The following is a 22,336-nucleotide window of genomic DNA, read 5'->3' on the forward strand; positions in this document are numbered from 1 at the left end:
AAGCCTTTGCAGCGAGAAGGTGACCCATCAAACTTTTCAGGAAAAGCTAATCGGGGACTTACGGTAGCCGGAGCATTGGAGACATGCGTTGGTTGAGAAGCTGTCATGGTAGCAGGCGGGGTAACTGCAGGATTCGGATGACGGAGTTGCTGCATAGCTCTCACCAGTTCCTCCGTGAGAGAAGTTAGATGGGTGAGTTGTTGATGATGGGTGGCTAACTGAGTGGCTTGAGCGGAAAGTTCAGTCGAGACTTGTGCTAAAGCTGCTGGATTCTGTAGTGGCGAAGTCTTCTGTTGTGATGAGTCAGAAGGCATTGAATCCATTTGCAAGCTTTATTAAGAGCACACATACAAACAAACACAAAGGGGCAATCCAGGAGACAGAACGTGGGACAGGCAAAAGTTCAAAGGCAGGCAGATATCTTACTGGTCAGAATAACAGGCTGGAGATCAGGGGCAGGCAGATGTCTTTCGTAATCGTAGAACAAGCACAGGGTCAGAAACACAGATCAGTCCGAAGCAGGGAGTATGGAACGCTCAGAAATGACAGCCAGGCAAATCAAGACTTCGCAACGAACCGGAGCGTGAGTGTGGTATATATACACGAGAGCTGATGAGTTGCACCTGGACCGTAATCAGTGCCAGGTAGCAGGGCTTATGGGATTTTGAGTCCGTGAGTCGAATCAGAATTCTGGCGATGGTTCCCTCTGGTGGTGCACAAGAGGGTTGGCATCGCCCTCATTTACAACAAGTTAACACATTTAATGCATTTCTTTTTCAACACATCCCATAATTTCTAAAATATTAACCTCTACCAAATGGTACCAGAAAAAGTTCCGGAATTAATACATACTATGAAAAAATCTGAAAATATGAAGTGTAAGACACTTTATTTTAAAACATAATCAAAATAAAACATTTTTGAATACTAAATCATCTTTATTTTTTTGAAGTATGACATAAAATATTTCACATTCTCATTTACAATGAAACCAAAATCAGTTGTAGTAGAGCAATAGGATTATGTTTGTTTGATATTTTTGTAAACCAAAGATGCTGTGTGTAAACCATAATTGACAACAGTCATTCTTTAAATGACTTAAGCTGTCATTATTAAAACAGTCAAAATATGACCAAACATTTGGTAGAGCATATTTATGAAATAAATCCATTTAATAACAGAAAAAGTACCGGCAGTTATTTATCTGATTTTCGATCGATAAATAAAATAAATAAAAAGTTACATTTTCCACATCACTGTATGGAGCAAAGATAAGGTCCCAAAATGTTGTTGTTTAAGTATAAGATCTTGTGACAGTGTTATTTAAAAATGGACTTATCTATTTATTTATCTCATTTCATTATTTATTTTATAATTATCTTATAATTATTATGTAATGTCTCTTTTGGTGTCATTGTCCATGTATACCTTGCTTCAATTTTAGTCCCAGCCAGATCCATGTATGATTGTAAATGTTATTCATGTATGCCTTGTATTTTATTTTTTAGGAACCTCCCATAAATATCAAATATTAATATATAAATATTTTGATCAGTGTTAGATAAGTGGGGTGCTTGGTAAGGTTTTGAGTTCCTTTTTGTAGTAAGTTAAATTTACTGCAAGTACTTCCAAGAGAGTTTTGATATATGGTCCATCTCTTTCTTGTAAAGATTCAGGCAGTACTGTATGTATGAAGTTCTTTTTAATAAAAATTAAAATAAAGAATAAAAAATGGACTTATCCAATGTATTACGTGTAAGAATATTATTTGGAAGTATGTGTTAGTTTTATACATCCACTAGGTGGCAGTAATTCATTATCCTGAATGCACTCGAATAACCCCAGCAATTCGATGACAAATTAGGAGTTACTTGTAAAGAAGTACACTTAAAAATGACATTTACTACTTGTTCAAACTACTAATTTAAAAAAAACAACAACAACCTAACTTAATATATTAAAGATCAATCCACCTAAATTTTAAAAACAATTAAGTTAACTTAATCGCTTTGTGTTTGGACAACACAAAGGAATTGTATGGAACCCAGTATTTTTACATTGTGTTTATATTTTGCAGTATTGCATCAAACCAACAATGTGACACTGGAAATTTCTTTGAAGTATAATTATTTCAAACATTACATCAGATTGCATTTTGGTGGACCCACTTAAAAATGGCAGGCTACTTTATGAAATCCATTTTTTTCCCAAAAGAAAAATGTACAGTGGAAAAAAATAGGGGTAGATTTGAAGGTCAAAGAGCTTTCCGGGTGGACAGAAACGACCGTCCAGGCCAACAGTTGTGTTATTCACAGTTCGCCATCATGTTCGGGGCCCAGAGCCAGGCATTGTTCATTCACAGCTCCCAGTTTTCATCTGAACACTGAGGCTGTTTACTGTCTCCGGGATAAACGCAAGGAATGTATGGCAAGAGTTTACTAAATAATGCTACTATGCACCGCCTCCCTCAGAAAGCTCGGATCACATGATCACACGGGCTTCTTCAGCCTCTTCAACACACCCAAATTTGTTAAAAAGCCAGACTGACATAGAGCGTTTTATTATGGGCTTCTGTCATGATACCAAGAGCAAACTAGCTCCATTTAAACTGATGTGTATTAAAGGTTACAGCTTGTCATTATGGGGTTAAAGGATTTTGAATAAATAATGTTATGTTACGTTGTTATGTTATGTTATGTTATGTTATGTTATGTTATGTTATGTTATGTTTTGTTATGTTATGTTATGTTATGTTATGTTATGTTATGTTATGTTATGTTATGTTATGTTATGTTATGACAAGATATGTTTTTGGGTTAGCCTGCTTTTTATTCTTATATAAAAGTTAAACAAGTTTCAACATTTTTGGTATTCATGATTTAGCATGATTTTAAGCTGTGTAATGTAATGCTAGTACAGTAGAATGTTTGTAAATGTAATTTGATCAAAGTAGCAAGCAACTATGTTTTGCAGTAAACAATAAAGTTAGTTATTACTGAAAATATGCAAAAATATTTCTCTGATTGAAGTTTTTTTTGTTCTATTGACTCAACAATTAGTCTATAATTAATTCAGTAAAATATTCAGTCAGTCAATTATCTTCAAAACTAAAAACCTATAGTCTAACATGCTCTAACTTCTACGAGTGCAATTTTGTTTACAATTTGACAATGGATTATTGTAAATGCGTTTATGTTGTTTTATGCCCCATTTGTTGTCGAATAATTCAACTATATTCAATTTAAATTCCCAGACATATTAGGTTTTTCAGTCTGAGATGCTGGGAGGTTCCTATTAAGAGAGAGAAAGAGAGAAAAAAATATTGTAGAATAGATTGTGTGTGTGTGTGTGTGTGTGTGTGTGTGTGTGTGTGTGTGTGTGTGTGTATATATATATATACACACACACACACACACACACACACACACACACACACACATATATATATATATATATATATATATATATATATATATATATATATATATATATATATATATAAAATTTTAGCCATCTTTAGAAATAGAAAGATAATATATTTATTATCAACCACAATCAGGCGAGTGCATTAAGTTTCCCACCAGTGACGATATACAGCCATATCCCACTGCTACGAATGTAATATTGTGTTTATATAACAGTTCAACAGCGTAATCATGCATGTGTATAAAAAAGAAAATCAAACACGGAGAGTCTAAAAATCCTTTTATATGAGGAACTACTTTCTTCCGCCATTCATTAACATCTGCAGCTGACGTCAGAACAGCAACAATTGTTGCTACTTAACAAACGTCACTTTAGAGCTAGCGTTTGAATGATTCTCTAGCGTAATGTCTATTTGGTTAAAAATCACCTCAAAGCAGAAGCTGTGAACTACAACCTGTGAGTGTTTTTATTTGTTAAAATTGATGATACCAGGTTCAATGTCTAGCGTTAACTTTATGCTGTAGCAATGATATAAACAATGGGAAATGCTGTTTTGCACCGCAAACGATTTAGCTAAAAATTCATATTTATCAGTTAAACTACTGTAAACTCACACACACTCCACCAGCACGTTCGTGTCTCTATGTGTGTGCGCAACTTTGCATTAATTCTCTATAGGCAGCTTTTACATGCGTTTCACATATCTCAGATAATAAAGTCGCAAAACATATGTAGATAATACATATTACTTACACCTACATATTCCGCATATATGTGATAGAAGTCGTGTAACGTGTTAAGTTAAAAAAAAATGCAGGGGAGCTCACCTAACTCATGGTAGCAGCAAAAAATAAACAAAGGCTCACACAGGTAGCATCCCACAGGTTGACTGAGGTTTACACAGCAGAAAAGCGCATGCTTATACGTGTGTGACGTGGAGCCGATCCGCGAATCGCAGCACATTATGACGATGACCAATCAGAGTCACTTAAGGGCAGGCCTTTCAGAGGAACTAGGAAATATACCAGTCATTTTCATGTTAGCTTAGTAGCTGTGTATAATTAAAGATTTATGAAAAAATAACACGATTTCCTTCAAGTGAAACATGAGCACACATTGCTTTGCATCTTATAAACACAACCAAGCCTTAAAATTACATTCTGGACCACCCCTTTAAGATTATAAGGTTGAACGGCATGAAATGCCATCAGTCTGACATGTCTCAGTATTTCTCTGTTGCAATCGGAGATCACAATAATTACCCTGTAATAGCCAAAGTATTGCAATCACTACCAGATTACTGTTGTGTTTGCGATACAGAAAACCGAGTTATTCAAAGAGTGGCCACCACAAAATACATACATTCCTTTTATGTAAGTCACATCTCACACTCAATACACTACAATTACTATGGTTTAAATACAACAATACAACATACAAAAGAGAGAGATCGACTTAGAAAGTCACTTACCAGTTTTATAATGATTTGATCAGATAATTTGATTTGATCAGAGTTTTTCTCCTGTAAGGTCTTATTATGCTGTCTCTGTCCCCATCTTATGGAGGTGACAACATCAACCATCTTTGCTCAGTATGACTACTTAAGCTAATGGCTACCGACACTTTGTCTCTCAGAAATTATAAATATTTAAAATAGGCACATCTTATAAATAAACTGTATAGATGCAATCTAAACGACAATATTCTCACCTGCAATATTTGTCAAACTGTTGTGAGTTTATTGATCTGCAGTCACTCCATGTGGGCGAAGTACAGACGGGTAAGGAGGCTGTAAGAGTGCTGGTACTGCAGAATATTGCACGGCTATCAGCCATTCAGAGCTGAGAGCCAGACTGAACTGTTGCATATGTATATATATATATATATATATATATATATATATATATATATATATATATATATATATATATATATATATATATACATTTCCAGTCTTATTTGTTATTATAACCATTGTTATATTATTGATTTATTTGTTTTCTTTTTACTTAGTCCCTTTTTAATCTGGGGTTGCCACAGCGGAATGAACCGCCAACTTTTCCGGCATATGGTTTTTATGCAGCGGATGCTCTTCCAGCTGCAACCCATTACTTGGAAACATCCATACACACTTATTCACACACACATACACACTTCTCCATTTACACCTGGGGATACTCATCCCGAGGTCCTCAGATTATGCGGAGTCACTGATTGGATCCAAGACCAGCGACAAGATGATCCCAAGGTTTCCATAATCCGGGACCAGGCCGTATCCTGAGCTGTTGCTGCGCTGGTGGTCATGGGGGGAGTGGAGAGTATGAGACTGATTCCAGTGATGCTCCAGGGACAGACGAGTCTTCTTGCTGTGAGTTGACCGTGCTACCCACTGCGTCACCATGAGGCCCCTATTGATCTATATTGGTTTTATTTTTGTGTGTGTGTGTGTGTCTTTGTTGTTCTGTCAAACTACAAAGACTGCCAGTTTATAATATCAAGCACAAAAACTAAAATATTATGTCATTAAAAAAAAAAGATTAAACAAGAAAGCATCATTGGCCATAAATGGTGTCTCAATCCATCCCATGTTTGCCCTGAGAGAAAGACAAGACTCTAATAAAAGGAGTTTTATCAAACTTTGATAATGTAAACAAGATGACGATAAAGCAAGGCATCAATTAAAGTTTTTCTCTGCTCCTAAAATTTGATGTGAAGATTTGGCATGGTCATCAGAAAATCATTCCTTGGCTTGGAAATGCTCTTCTGGCTGATAGCGGAGAATACTGATATAGCTTTAGGGCCAAGAGGACTGCCAAGGTCAACACAAGCAAGAGAACACTTTATGAAAAACATATCAAAAACGACAGCTGGACATCATGATACTAATTTAAATTTAAGGGCTGATGAAAACGAGAAATAAAACCAAAACAAAGACCTGGTTTACATAAATCCACGGGAATCCTTTTTGTTTCCAAAACAAATAAGGGCTGTTTTGTTCTCGGGTTTACATCAACCGAGCGAGAGTCATGTAGAGTTTCTGCACCGTTTGTTTACAAACTCCTGAACTTTTTTTCTTGACAGGGATTTTTCTGACGCTACGTCAACAGAGGTGGAATGCGCGCGTGCCAATAGATGTTAATAAGCAACGATAGACGCGCTGTTCAGAAGAGAGCTGCGTGAGTTTACTCTGTAACACACTTGTTGTTTTATCTCATCACAAGTTGACAGTTTTGATGTTGCTATTTGGATTGGGCCAGGCTAATAGCAGAGATGGTTATTATTGTCTTCGCGCCTCAACCTTTTTTTGCCGAAGGATGGTAACTAATTCTTAATGACGCGACGTTGCATTTTAGACGTTTTCATACTATACTGTACTCTATTTTTGGGAGATAGGATGCTAGTTCGTGGATTTGCCGACAAACTAGGGACATATCAATGGGTCAAATTCAGGATTTGAGCCGTAAGTGTATATAGGATGCTTTCAAAGCAAAAGCACGTCACCTGGTTCCATGTTATCCTCTTTACGACTCTCATACCTCTGCAAAGAAGGTAAACTGCAGCTTTTCATCTTCTTCTTCTTCTTTTTCTTCTTCTTCCTCCTCCTCCTCTTCTTCTTATTGAGCTGAATAAATTTAAAAAAATCTTTGTAAACGAATATTTCTGAAAAGCAGCAACTTTTAATTATTTTAATTTAATTTGTTTTCGGCTTAGTTCCTTTTTAATCCGGGGCTTCCACAGTGGTATGAACTGACAACTTATCCGGCATATGTTTTTATATGCAGCGGATGCCCTTCCAGCTACTTAATTTTTGTGAATAAGATAAAATGGTTAAAGCAAAAATTGATGCATTTCTGACTTTGCATTCAGTTTAATAAATATTTTTAGATGACGACGCAATTAAATAAATGTAAAATAAATAAATAAATAAATAAATAAATAAATAAATGGTTTGGCTTGAAGAGGGTGGGCCATCACTTGAACAAAGAAGTCTGAAGAGAAAATGTATTTCTTTCTTTCTTTCTTTCTTTCTTTCTTTCTTTCTTTCTTTCTTTCTTTCTTTCTTTCATTTATAATTATATTTAAACCTGTTTTATTGAATTTTTAATGTTTTAATCATTTTAATTACTAAATTATTTTATTTCTTATAATTGTTTTATTTTATAATTCTGTTAATCTTGTTTATGTAAAGCACTTTAAATTTCCATTGTGTATGAAATGTGCTATAAACAAACTTGTGTTTTTAGACATGCAAACTATATTGTTTTTTGTGGTAATGTGTATCTTTAATTTTTTTATAGAACTATTTCTGTTTCTTTTACACCACAGGGTGAATGGGAACCCTTTAGTAATGGATCCCAATAGCATCTGCCGTAAAACTAGGATGTTGGCTGGCAGACACACTGACCTGTGCCAGTCTCAGCCTGAGATCATTCAAGAAGTGGCAAAAGGTGCCCGGCTGGGCATACGAGAATGCCAACATCAGTTCCATAACCATCGTTGGAACTGCACCAGTCAGGGCAGAAACCTGGCCAAGATCCTGCAACAAGGTGAGGAACAATACAAAAGCTACTTTTTTTGCTACACCTTGCAAGCGCTGAGTTGGGCCTCTTTTGCTTTCAGTATTGCATTAATTTTTCTTGCTACAGATTCAAGAAGATGCTAGAAACATTACTCAGAGATATTAGTCCATATTAGTATGATGTCCTCATATAGTTATAGACTACACTCATTCATGATGCAAATCTCCATTTTCACCACATATATTAGTTCTATTAGTTTGAGACTAAACAGGTGTACTCAATAAAGTGTCCAGTGTGTATAATTTATAACTGTAAGTCATAATTCCCCTTAAACATAATTTCAAAATAACCATTAGATTGAAAATATAGAAAACATAAAAGCAAAATGTACTTTTTTCCTGTAATCAGATCTGCCTTAATTCCAAGAAAGATGTTGTTTTAATAGGTTTTGTTTTGATTTGGTTGGGATCTGCTGACATGTCAAATGATGTTTCTGCAGATTCTGAACTACTCTGCAGTTCTTTGCTTAGTCAGAGATTTATATGGGGTGTCTGTGCATTTTTTATTATTATTTCAGATTGTAAACATGTGATATGAATTCTCACAATGATGGTTTTAAAAGTGAGTGTCGCTGTTGAATTCCTTGTATGGCCTTTAGAGGGCATGATTATACTACAGTTTGACCAAAGTGATTTCTTGACCCATAAAACAAGCAAAACAAAGCAGTAGATGTTTTTTTTTTTAATTATTAGCAGATTGAAAGTACATCATAAAAAAATGTTAGTTACTTAAAACATAACACTACATTGTTACAATACTTACTCACTTAAAAAGTGAGTAAATCATTGTCCTAAAAAGTGGCAGGTTGGCATTACTTAAAAATGTGTAAATCCAAAAAATTGTATTTGTTTTATAATTAAGCACATTGTACATTTACTTAAAGGATTAGTTTATCCCCAAATTAAAATTATGTCATTAATTACTCATCCTCATGCCATTCCGAACTCTTCGTTCGTCTTCAGAACACAAATGGGCTATATGAGAAGCTAGTGTTTTTCAACCAATGATGAACTTCTGGTGAAAGCTGTATGTGACTGTTTTCAATGTCATAAGGTTCCTTTTAAACCATTGATATTGAAACATGGTTAAATATACTTAAGCATTCATTTGGTTGTGTAAAGTGTAAAAAGAAATGAAAGACCGTGTAAACGCTAGCGCCATCATTAGCAGCAGGCTAGCAATTCTAGAAATTCCATTAAAAAATACTGGAGTAAAATTAATTTGCATATTTTAAAGACATTTATAAAAAACATAATTTAATGCAGCGCCTCTTTTTTGGTCCGATACCCACTTTATATCGTATCTCAGCCAGGCAGTGAAGATTGCTGTTTGTTTTAAAGAAATCAGATCTTAAACCCAGCGATTTTGTATGGAAATCCAGAAAGTTACCACATCCGCAAAAGCATCCTCAAAAGCCCATATGCCTTTAATAGTTCAATTGGAATATTATCAAGCTAAAAAAAAAAATACATTTTTGTGCGCAAAAAACAAAAAAAATATCTTTATTCAACGGTTTCTTCTCAGTGTCAGTATATTGAGCAAGTTTACAAGCAATGTGCAATGATGTACACTTGGATCATACGGCAGAGGCATATGTGTATTTGACAGAGGCCATATACGTGTGCGTGCAGTGGCGTTACAAGGTGGGGCTTTGGGGACTTAAGCCCTGATGTATTATCAAAACCCCCTGATCTTTTGGAATATGTTGCACTTAAAATTAGGTTGTATAACATTTATTTTGTTATCCAAGCACTTAAAATGACCACATACATCATGCTCATTCCACTTAACGCAGCGTTTGTGTCAGGTAATTAAATAGTCAGCTGTTCAGCACTACCTGTTTCTACCGGCAGGTGGGAGTGGCACTGTTGTCACATGGTGTTCAAAAGTCCCGCCACTGCAATGTCATCATTCATTCATTATTTTTAGGAACTGAAGCTAATGAGGTCATTATACAACAGTTTCGCCAAACTAAATAGTTCTAACTACTGATGAAGCTTAATATTTGTTTTCACAGGATAAAATGTGTGTAGTTTTGGTGAAATAAAATAACTGTAATCAATAAAATGTGCGTCATATAAATTCACATACAAATTGTTCCTTTTTGGTGTTACAAGTCATAAAGCTTCGCAATTTATTGTTAAAAGACTGTCAACTCAAAACCTCTTTATTTATTATTAAACAATTTATTATCCTATTATTAAGATCAGAGTAGATCACGTTTTGAAAGTGGGGGTATTTTAGCAGGGTGAACTTTAACTTTTTTTTAAGGGGCTTTGAGTTGGACTTCTTTGGGGCTAAGCCCCTTATCCATTTCAACCCTAGCAACGTCCCTGTGTGTGTGCCCCCTATACTGACACTGAGGAGAACAAACTGTTGAATAAAGTCATTGTTTTTGTTTAATGTGTGCAAAAATGTATTTTTGTAGCTTGGTAATATTCAGATTGAACCACTGAAGATAAAATATGGTCTGTTTTGAGGATGTTTTGGGATATTCTTCTGGACTTTGAATGAGTTGTGACCGTTGCTGTATATATGGAGGATAAGGGAGCTCTCCGATTTCACCTAAAATATCTTTATTTGTATTCTGAAAATGGACAAAGACATCAGAGGTTTGGAAAGACAAGAGGGTGAGTAATAAAAACCATCATTTAGATTTTTGTTTGAATTAACACTGTGCAATGGGGTCATATCTTTAAGTAAAGTCCGCTAATCACTTTTTATAGTCCATATGTGTCTGAGAGAGAGAAGAGACTATAAAAAAAGTCTGTTTTGAAAATGTAATCTGTTATGATATATTTTTTTAATCCAAACATGACTTGATGGCTTATAAAACTTGGCTAAATTTATAAGCCCAACTTTTGTACAATTTAAATTTAATCCCAAGATTGAATTCCTCTTGGAGGAATGCTTTACACTAAAGGGGAAATTTTTCTTTTGGCAGTTCAATGTGTATCTAGGCAGGTCTAGACAACGGAGATGTGCGAGGAATGTGAATCTGAGTTATTGTTAATGTTGTAATTCCGCAAATATTTAAGTGATGAGTTTGATGGGACGTCAAAGTAAAATTGGTTTAGATAGAGATCGTAATCATACCCATACCATGAGATCATCCACACAACAGAATGCACTTTTTGTAGGTCTACAGCTTTGTTTATGAACAAAAGAATGTGAGCTGTGGATCTATGGACTGTTTTCTAGATATCCGGGAAACTGCATTTGTGTATGCCGTCACAGCTGCCGGGGTGATGTATGCAGTGACACAGGCCTGCAGCCAGGGAGCGCTGCCTCAGTGTGGCTGTGTGAACCTTCAGAGCTCCTCAGAAACGTACCGCGTCTCCCCAGCAGAGGAAGTGCTCATCCAGGCCTCATCTCTCCATGATTGGCACTGGGAGTGGGGCGGCTGTGGAGACGATGTGGACTTTGGTTATGAAAAGTCTCGTCAGTTCATGGACATCAGGCAGCGAAAGGGCAAGAGCGACATCAGGAGCCTTATTGACCTGCACAACAACGAGGCAGGAAGAGTGGTATGCTTACATTTCTGGGCTTGGAAATATGACAGAATAGGAAACTGTAGTTATTATTTTTAATAGTAACAGGCTGTAGTATTATTTTTTTGCTCTCCAATTTGGTTCAAAAGCAAATGAAAAAGATATTCTACTGCTTCCCTTTATTTTCTAATAAATATACAGAAAGAACAGGGAAAGATCTGTATTTCAGCAGTACAAATGTAGGAAGATCTTACATGTACAGTTATTTATTTATAATAATACAAATAATAATTAAATAATAATAATTAGTGCTGGGCAAAGATTAATTACAATTGATCACATCCAAAATAAACATTTGTGGATTATATGTGATATGTGTTTTAGCTATATATTTATTACAGTATGTATGTGTGATATACACACATATACAATACATAGAAACAATATACTGTACACAAAACAATGTTGTTACATAGATATTTACAATTTATATGTTTTGTACACATATATTTTATATATAAAAATAAATAAAATATTCTCAAATATATGCATGCCTGTGTGCATTTATATATACATAATATACACACACCCTTAAATTATTTTATTTTGGATGCGATTAATAGAAATACATTTTAGCCCACTAATTTTGCACTAATAATAATAATAATAATAATATAGATTTTTTTTGTAATTATTGAAGTTAACTTTTTAAATATTTATAAAAATATTATTGTAAGAAATTGTATTATTATATTATTATTTTGTTGTCTCATACTTTGTTGATTTAGGATGTTATTTATTGTGGAAATGCATCATTATGAATTGGTAATTCAAACTGCTGTGGCGACCCCTGTTAAATCAGAGCGAGTGAGTGTTTCATAATTTAGTTGTTTTTGCACTGGGTCTATGAGCACTGCACATGAAAAACAGGCATTTATAGTAACCTATATAACTATATACTTGGAAGTAAAGATTTATAAAACATCGTGATTTAAATGTGGTTTTGGGTCAGGTTTTTTATTTTCATGTTTTTAAATAAGAAAATTACTCTGTTCATCAAGTTGGCATTTATTAAATATATAAACAAATTAATTGTTAAATATTTATTACAATTTTAAATAACCGCTTTCTTATTGTATACGGTTTCAAATGAAATTATTACTCCAGCCATTATTGCTTTTATTACCATTACTACCATTAATAATAATAATAATAATAATAACAATGGTTCTATTTAATATTAGAGTGATTTCTAAAGGATCATGTGACTCTGAAGACTTGAGTGATGAAGCTGAGAATCACTGGAATAAATGATTAAATGATAAATTATTTTTGAACAGTTATTTTATAGTACATTAGCATTTCACAATTTTTGCTATATTTTTGATTAAATAAATGCAGCCTTGGTGAGCAGGATAAGCTTATTTTAAAACATTTAAAATTCCTACTGACCCCAAACTTTTGACCGGTAGTGCACATGCACACACACACACACACACACACACACACACACACACACACACACACACACACACACACACACACACACACACACACACAAACAGTTGAAGTCAGAATTATTAGCCCACCTTTGATTTTTTTTTTTTTATTTCTTAAATTATGTTTACCTGAGCAAGGAAATATTCACAGTATGTCATAATATTTTTTCTTCTGGAGAAAGTCTTATTTGTTTTATTTCAGCTGGAATAAAAGCAGTTTTGAATAAAAAAAAAAACAAAAACATTTTAAGGTCAATACCAATCAGTACCAATATTATTCACTGTCATTATGACAAAGATAAAATAAATGAGTTATTGAAAATTAGTTATTAAAACTATTATGTTTAGAAATGCGCTGAAAAAATCTTCAACAGAAAATGGGGGAAAAACACTTACAGTAGGTGTCCTTTTTATTAATTTAAAGTATAGTTCCCCCAAAATGTAAAATCTCAGTACAAACATACATGGAACTTTTCACAATATAAGTTAACCTATAACAAAAACAGACTGTATGCCCCTTCCTGGTAGCATTAAATACTTTTATAATCTATATATCCCACTGCACATTCTGACACGCTGTCAACTGAAGGCTAGCTGAACATCTGTCTGCATAGCTTACAACATTTAGAAAATAATGCAAATACAGTGTGCTATGTGACGGGCTTTTGGTTTTCAAAATAAGAGTTCAACATGCATATAATTGTAAAATAAGCTTATTAGTTCATATTAATGATCTCATGTTTAATAGTTTGTGTATTGTTCTGATTGGTCTGTTTTTTTTCAGTAGATTTTACACTCACCAGATTTGCATGAGAACGAGGAAACGATGGTGTTTGAGGCTCACAGTATACCATTTCCATACTGAACTCTTACTAACCAGCTATGCCTGGATATATTCAGATTTTCATTATACGGCCCCTTTAAGTAAAGTAATGAATAAGTATATACGTGAAGAAGTCAAAATTGTTGGCCCTCCTGTGAAGTTTTTTCTTTTTCAAATATTTTCCAAATGATATTTAACAGAGCAAGGAATTTTTCACAGGATTTCCTATAATATTTTTTCTTCTAGAAAAAGTCTTATTTGTTTTATTCAAGCTAGGATAAAAGCTTTATAAGAATAAAAGTTTTTTTTTTAACCATTTTAATGTCAATATTATTAGCCCCTTTAAGCTATTTTATTTTCGATTGTCTAGAAAAAAAACATAGTTGTACAATGATTTGCCTATTTACCCTAACTTGCCTAATTTACCTGGTTAAGCTTTTCAATTAAATGCTCTAGTGTCTTAAAAAATATCTAGCCAATTATTATTTACTGTTATCATGGAAAGGATAAAGGAATCAGTTATTAGAAATGAGTTATTTGAACTATTATGTTTAGAAATGTGTTGAATAAATCTTCTCTTCGTTAAACAGAAATTGGGGGAAAATATATACAGGGGGCTAATAATTCAGGAGGGATAATAATTTCAGCTGTAAATCTGATTGTCTTGACAATCAACAGATGTACAAGTACACTTCATCCTTTCAAATCTTAGTGAGATATAATGCAATATAGCAGGTCAGAAAAAAAGATTATTATTGTCTTCCATTTTGATCAGGCCATCCAGATACAGATGAGGACGGAGTGTAAATGCCACGGTCTTTCTGGGTCCTGCACTCTCCGCAGCTGCTGGAAGAAGATGCCGCTCTTCCGTCAGGTTGGTGATCAGCTCATGCAGAGCTTCCACACAGCCGTCCGCGTGATGGGTGGCAATGATGGGAAATCGCTGGTGTCCATCGATCCGGATGCTCCCCCCCTTGATGCCAATGTCCTGATCTATTCTGCAGAGTCACCTGACTTCTGCAAAGCCAATCACAGGAGCGGCACAGAGGGCACAGGGGGTCGTGCGTGTAACAGGACAGAGACGGGGCCGGGCGGCTGTGACAGTCTGTGCTGTGGGAATGGGTTCGTGGATTTTACAGTGGAAGAGGAGGAAAACTGTGAGTGTCGCTTTCACTGGTGCTGCGAGGTTCAGTGCCAGACATGCTCTCAGAGGAAGAATGTCAGCCTCTGTTTGTAAAAGAGTGTAGTGGCTGTAATAGGACAGTATGATTTTTGTTTTTGTGAATCCACCAGAGGCCGCTGTGTTCGCTTTTTAAGATCTCAAATTTCTCTGGCAAGTGTCATTCATGCCTGCTGTTCTCACGTAAATCCACCAGAGGCCGCTGTTGACTGACTGACCAATCGGCTGACCCCCCTCGTTCTTCTCTAAACTGATTTTTACTACGTTTTCAGATTTTACCACATTCTCACCCTTTTATTTACTTGTTTATTTTATTTTTGGCTTCTGTTTCTGTCTTTACTGCTTTCTGGAACCGTTCTTCACTGGACTCAAACCCTGCTATCGTGATCAGCTCCTCTCTGCGTCTCAAGTCCTCTGACATCCATGGAGAGCTACTGCACAAACTGGTAACAGCGAGAAAGCCTTCCATATGGAGGTAAGAGGTCAGCTGGTAAGCGCGAACAGCGTCATTTTAAAGACGAAATGCATCCATACGTACTTCTGGCTTCATAATTTGCGATTTCCAGAAATGTATAGAGGGGACATTTACAGAATGAGCCTATGTTGTTGTTTTTTCGATGGACCACTTTTGAGCAGTCTCTGTAAGTCAGGTGGGCATCAAAGCTTGAATGTATTGTCTTTTTAAAAAATAAAAATAAAACTAAGTATATCATGCTGCCATCTGCTGGTCCTTTATTAAGAAAAATCAGTGTGCATGCAGCATTTTCATTTTTGTTTAATATTTAATCTATCAAAACACTACTATGTATTTTTGTGCTACAACAATGGGAAAAACATTTTAAGATTTATTTAACTTTACTTTGCTTTATTTACAATAATTTGCACAAATCAAAGTCAAGTATATTTTACTAATTTAATATCAACATGTAAAATGTGCTTAACTTTTATATAAAACTGCTAAATAAATTGAGTAAATGTTAACTAATCATCTTTAAAAATTATCAAATAGTTTAATAATTTTTTAAATAATGCTTTTATAAGTTATAATATATATATATATATATATATATATATATATATATATATATATATATATATATATATATATATATATATATATATATATATATATATTTACCTAAATCATTTGAGTAGTCTAAACTTAGAGTTCAGAGTGTAAGGATCAAATTTTATTTTAGAGGTACTAATAGCAAATAAGGGATAATAATAACAAAATTTATATCTAACAAATAAGTAGCTTTTAAAAAGGTACCAGTACATATTGCAAAGGGAAAGAATATTAAAAATATTGTAGCATCATAAATATGTTTTACAGATTAAATGTTAAAACAGTTTTCAGTAAACCTGCTACATTTTTCGATTATTTAAGGCACTTTTGTTGTTGGAAAGTTAAAGCCAGAAAAACAGTAAAATTTTGTTACGAATATATCTTATTCATGCTCTATTTTCAGGCATTGGGGAATAACATAGCACTGTGAATTTTATTGTGACATTGTACAATGATTGAATTCATTCATTCATTTTCTTTTCGGCTTAGTCCCTTCATTAATTTGGGATCGCCACAGTGGAATGAACCGCCATCTTATCCAGCATATGTTTTTACGCAGCAGATGCCCTTCCAGCTGCAACCCATCTCTGGGAAACATCCATACACACTCATTCACACTACGAACAATTTAGTCTACTCATTTCACCTGTACCGCATTTCTTTGGACTGAGCACCAGGAGGAAATGCAGGTAGAACATGCAAACTCCATATAGAAATGCCAACTGACTCAGCCGAGGCTCGAACCAGCGACTTACTTGCTGTGAGGCGACAGCACTACCTACTGCGCTAATGCGTCGCCTACAATGATTGAATAAATCCAAAAAGGTTTTTATTGGCATTGATGGGTTCATAAAAAAACTCTAAATATCATGTTTATTATATTTTATGTTAAGATCATTCTAGCTAAAGCACAATTTCACAAGGAAATGTAACGTTTTACATAGTGTCAGATGAAAAAAAATCTATGAGAAAATATGCAATATTTAACTTGTTTAAGCCCAAATTAAAAAAAAAAAAATGTTTTATCCATGTAGCCTTGTTAATAGTGTCATATGAACATGCTTTGCATTTATTTTCTTCAGGCTTTTATTTATTTAGTTAGTTTTTTTAATTGTATTTGAATATATGGCAACTGTAGTTGCCGGTGGGCAAAAATGTTGTAACAAGCCTTCAATGTAAAATTTGAATAGGAGGAGAACATTTGGCTCTCGAACTCAAAACAACTGCTTTCAAAAGATCAATTCATATTCATAGACAATTGTTACAAATATTGCAAAATTTTATTAGAATTATTAATTAATAAAACTATGAATATATAATAATTCAAAATGTCTTATTCCCTATACAGCAAAAATCCTAGTATAGTAGTCCTAGTATGAGTAGAGAGTATTTGATCCAAATAAAAAAAAAATCTGTCAAAAAGTAAAGTAAATTCTGGAGTAAATACACAAAAGTAAATACATACCGCAGTGGTGACATCTAACTAAACAGGTATTTTCAGTCAATCTCACTACAGACTTTTGTAGACATCTGACAGAAATAGTTAAACAGTTTAGTAACAAGTAAAGCTGCTGATTCTGTTTGTGGAGTTGTTTAATGATCCTGATGAGCTGAGATTTTAAGAGATTTATTGAGTTTTCAGTTGAGTTCCTTAGGCCCTGTCCACACGTACACAGGTATTTTCATTTATTTATTCGTTTTCTTTCGGCTTAGTGGCTTTATTAATCTGGGGTCGCCACAGCGGAATAAACCCTCAACTTATCCAGCATATGTTTTACGCAGTGGATGCCCTTCCTACCGCAACCCATCTCTGGAAAACATCCATAAACACTCATTTGTTTAAATTGTCACTACGGACAATTTGGCTTACCCAATTCACCTATTGTGCATGTGTTTGGACTTGTTGGGGAAACCGAACAAAATGGAGGAAACCCACGCCAACACGAGGAGAACATGCAAACATCACACAGAAATGCCAAATGACCCAGCCGGGACTCAAACCAGCGATCTTCTTGCTGTGAGGCAGTCGTGTTACCCACTGCGCCACCGTGCAGCCCCCACAGGTATTTTTGTAAACAGAAACATTTTTTCTCAATTTTCTAAAAAACATAGATTCTGGTGCTTTTGAAAATCTGACAAGAGTTTTCAAAAAAGTGGTTTTCAGTGACCTGATACTGTGCTTTTGTGTAGACAATACCCACGTTTGTGTGGACAGCAGGGCCTAAGGTTGTGACTGAATTTCGCTGTAGTTTTGTCTTTTTCCTCAGTGATTCGGCTTTTTAACAGCAGGAGTTCAATATTATCTGTTCACTTAGCACTTTAACTCTGCTCCAGTGTTATTTTAACTCTTTGTAGGAGTGGGACCAGCAGGAGATGTTACTTTTACTCTGAGGATTTTGCAGTGTCTCAAATTGTGTATCAAAAAAGGCTACTTTAAAGTAAAGATCAGTTAAATGGTTAGGATATGTTTAGATAGGGTTTTACGAAAACAAAGATCATTAAACAAGACCAATAATCTTGATTTATTAACTTATAAACACATTATTCCCTGATTCCCTATTATTTATGTACTTACAAGGTATTTGCTCACCGGCAACTATAGTTACCACATTTCACAAACTATGCACAAAAATATAGATCCTGTAAGTTTCTTTTTTTTTTTTTTGGATGAATCTAGAGACCTTCATGATTATGTTGATTTACATTTGTGAACAAAAAATAATTTTCAGTAATATGAAAATTACCTTAATTTGGGAGGGTAAGCCTCCATTTTGCATCCTGAAATTAGAAGTAGGAAATTGAAAGCCTCGTGTGAGAGGAAGTAAATCAATTCCTTTTTTTTTTCATTCTTGAAATCATTTATTTGGCTGTTTGTTAGCATGTCGTTGAAAAATTAAACATGGATAACGTAGAAAGTAACTCGCTAAAGGAAAATGCCAATCATGAACTTCGACAACTATAGTTGCCGGTGGGCTTAAATGTTACTGTTTACACTATATATGCTATCACTAGGCGATATCCTTAAAAACAACCCAGCCTCCTTGGCCCGCCCGCTCGCTTCCAACCCAAGCTCATTCTGAAAACATAGTTCCGCGGACGTTTCTGGAGGCTGCGATTTACGTGGCCAGAGGTACGTTCTGTATAGCTGCATTTAATTTTTTTAAGCGAACGCTATGGGTCGGTGTGACGGCGCTCCTCTTTGTGCTCGCCAGCTGACAGCTCACCTCAGCAGTTTGTCCGGTTAGCTTATTGTGTACGTCGGTGAAGTGGAGACCCGGAGAGGAGCCGACCGCATTGACTGCGACGAGTCCGGGGAAGAGCGATTCCAGAAATCATGTAAGACAAAAACAAAATCCAAAAAAATAAAGTGAACGAGTTCATAACAAGCAAGTTAAAAACACAGAGTTAGTTTCCACTGTTATGCTGATGACACACAACTTCATATCTGCTCTCAACCTCATAACTTGCATGAATTTACGAAATTAACAGATTGTATAGCTGATAAAATTGGATGACTAAAAAATACTTATTACTAAATTCAGATAAAACGGAGGTCTTGCTTATTGGACCCAAAAACCTCACACGCAAAAACCTAGAACACTCTTTACCCCATGATGGATTTTTAGTTCAGTCCTCATCTTCAGTCAAAAATTGGAGGTGATTTTTGATAGCAACCTGTCATTTGAAAGCCAAATTTCAAGCATCTGTCAAACTGCATTTTTTCATCTTAAAAATGTTGGCAAACTTCTAAATATGCTATCAATGTCTGATGCGGAAAAGCTTATTCATGCTTTTATGACCTCTTGATTAGATTATTGTAATGCATTACTTGACGGTTGCCCTGCTGGCCCAATTAACAAACTTCAGCTGGTTCAAAATGCAGCTGCCTGAGTGCTTTCTATATGAAAGAAATATGATCATATTACTCCAGTTCTTTCATCATTGCATTGGCTCCCTAATAATTATCGTATAAATTAAAAACATTTATTGACTACCTACAAAGCCCTGAACTGCTTAGCTGCCCAGTATTTAAGGGAGGTCCTGGTGTATTATAGCCCCTCACATCCACTACGCTTAATTATTTCTGGACAATTGATTATTCCCAGAATATCAAAATCAACTGTAGGGGGAAGATCTTGCTCTTATCTTGCACCTAAACTCGAACAGCCTTCCTAGCACATTTCAGGAAGCAGACACATTCCGTCAGTTTAAAACTAGATTAAAGACACATCTCTCTGCATTAGCATACACATAAAACACAAATGCTGTTGAAATCCAAATCCTCTAAAGGATTGTTAGTCTGCATTATTCAGGCCAACCGGAGCCGGGAACACTTCCCAGAAGACTTTATAATTTGAACGGCATCTGTGCTTATTCCCGAGGTTTCCATAATCCTGGACCAGGCCGTATCATGAGCAGCTGCTGTGGTGGTAATGGAGGAGTGGAGAGTCTGATCCTTGTAAGACCCCAGTGACAGACGAGTCCTCGCATTGATCCTGAAGGGCCAGCCTGTACACCAGCCGGTGACCTCTCTCACCTTGCAGCTCCACCACGATGGACGTCCAGCGCTACCCAGCTTCCGGCGCCTAGACTGCAGCTATGCACAAGACGTTTGGCCATAGGAGAAATGGTCGTGCCCAACTGAGCCTGGTTTCCCTTAAGGTTTTTTTAATTCTTCACGTTCGCCAATAGGTGAAGTTTTTTCCTCGCTGCTGTTGCCACTGGCTTGCATAGTTCAAGACTTGTGGAGCAGCACATTGATGGATTTGCTCTTCAGTGTTTGGACTTTCAGCAGTGAATATTAAACCACACTGAACTGAAATGCAACAGTGAAAACTGAACTGACACGGTTTCAATTTACTATAATCTTTATGTGAAGCTGCTTTGACACAATCTACATTGTAAAAGTGCTATAGAAATAAAGGTGAATTGAATTGAAAATGGGTTAATATGAGGTGTGCCCCTAAACCCCACCCCTCATTGGTGAATGAGCAAATCAAGTTGATTGAATAATAGGAATCAGGTACTAAATAAAACTATATGAATTGCTTTAGGATTACATTGGTTCTTCAAACAAGTAAAACAATTATTTTAAGCACTGCTCACTGAAAGGTTCTTTGTTTAACCAAAAACAGCCCCTGTTGGCACAGATTGGCACCTTTATTTTTAATGTATAACAAGAAAATCAGAGACCTTTTCAGTCTGCTACTTTCTTTTGCTCTTGATTATTTTCAATCTTCCTTGGTGTTTCACTGTGACAGCATGTGGTCTGCTCTACAATGAATAATTCACTGGAACAAACTAAGAATATCTTGTCTTCTCCTCCCTCGGATCCTCACATCTCTTCCCAGGTTTGTTTTCACAGGGGGTGCCTTTCTGTTTTTGAGGCACATAAATATAATACTTGTTATCTTTCAAAATGTCAGATGTCATTTTAAAATGCTATCATAATCCAAGCAATGTGTTAGTAAATATAGACATTTTTACTGTAGTGATATTTAAATAGAAGATATTTAAATATAGATATTAAATAGAATAATGTCACCTCACAATTAATTCATTATAAAATGCTTGTTAATACATACATAGAGTGAAACTTAAAGTGATTAAGCAGAGGTCCCATTAAGCATGAAAGCATCACTGGGTGTAGGAAAATGATAATTAAAAATAGTTTTCTATTTATTTATTTATGTATTTATTTTTTTTTAAAAACACAACAAAATTGAAGTATAAATAAAAAGTAGTTAGTACAATAGTAAAAAGTAAAGTAACACAAACAAAGAACAGCTTGTCTTGTGGCCTTTCCTTGGCACCTGAAACTGAACATGTGAGAACTGTCCAAGGTGCTGAACCCATGACTGATAGTTGTCTTACAAAGCTGAAGACACTCAACAATCTATTGGTTTATAAGTCTATTTATAGATCATTTCCAGCAGTTTTGCTTTGTGCACGTGCATGATTTTAATTACCTAGATATAGTTGGTGCTAATAGTGAAAAAAACGCATACTTAAAAATGGAAAGAAGTCTCTTTTGCTTATCAAAAAAGCATTTATTTAATCAAAAACACAATAAAGAGTAACAACATGAAAAATAACATCCCATATTCTTTATCCCAGTCTTCAATGTCATGTTGCTTCAGAATTTATCCAAATATAATTATTTTGATCATGTTTTTCTGTTGTGGAACCCGTGATATACCGTATGTTACTTTTTAGGGCTGTTTGTTGAACAGAAAGCTCCAAATAACAGCATTATTTCATTCCTTAT

At 35.0% G+C, this 22,336-nt stretch overlaps 1 protein-coding gene and 1 long non-coding RNA gene across 3 annotated transcripts in view; one reads left to right on the forward strand and one right to left on the reverse strand.

Annotated features, from left to right (window-relative positions):
• Positions 1-6,222: 6,222 nt before the first annotated feature.
• On the forward strand, positions 6,223-15,181 carry wnt6a (wingless-type MMTV integration site family, member 6a). Its single transcript, XM_087256828.1, has 4 exons — positions 6,223-6,975; positions 7,753-7,973; positions 11,208-11,533; positions 14,595-15,181. The coding sequence occupies exons 1-4, from the start codon at positions 6,902-6,904 to the stop codon at positions 15,054-15,056; spliced, it is 1,083 nt and encodes a 360-aa protein (XP_087112954.1). The 5' UTR covers positions 6,223-6,901; the 3' UTR covers positions 15,057-15,181.
• The window catches only part of LOC147843407 (uncharacterized), a 52,666-nt gene continuing 39,003 nt past the window's right edge, over positions 8,674-22,336 (reverse strand). Inside the window, exons 5-7 of one of the 2 annotated variants that reach the window (XR_015493306.1) lie at positions 21,278-21,444; positions 19,293-19,366; positions 8,690-11,506 (exon numbers count right to left, since the gene is read on the reverse strand). This is a non-coding gene — a long non-coding RNA (uncharacterized LOC147843407). Of the gene's footprint in view, positions 11,507-19,292; positions 19,367-21,277; positions 21,445-22,336 lie in introns of both variants that reach the window. The other variant, XR_015493305.1, reaches the window with a different exon arrangement.

The sequence above is a fragment of the Danio rerio genome, chromosome 6 (genome assembly GCF_052040795.2).
Source record: "Danio rerio strain M-AB ecotype USA chromosome 6, GRCz13ab, whole genome shotgun sequence".
In the NCBI taxonomy this organism is placed as follows: Eukaryota; Metazoa; Chordata; class Actinopteri; order Cypriniformes; family Danionidae; genus Danio; species Danio rerio.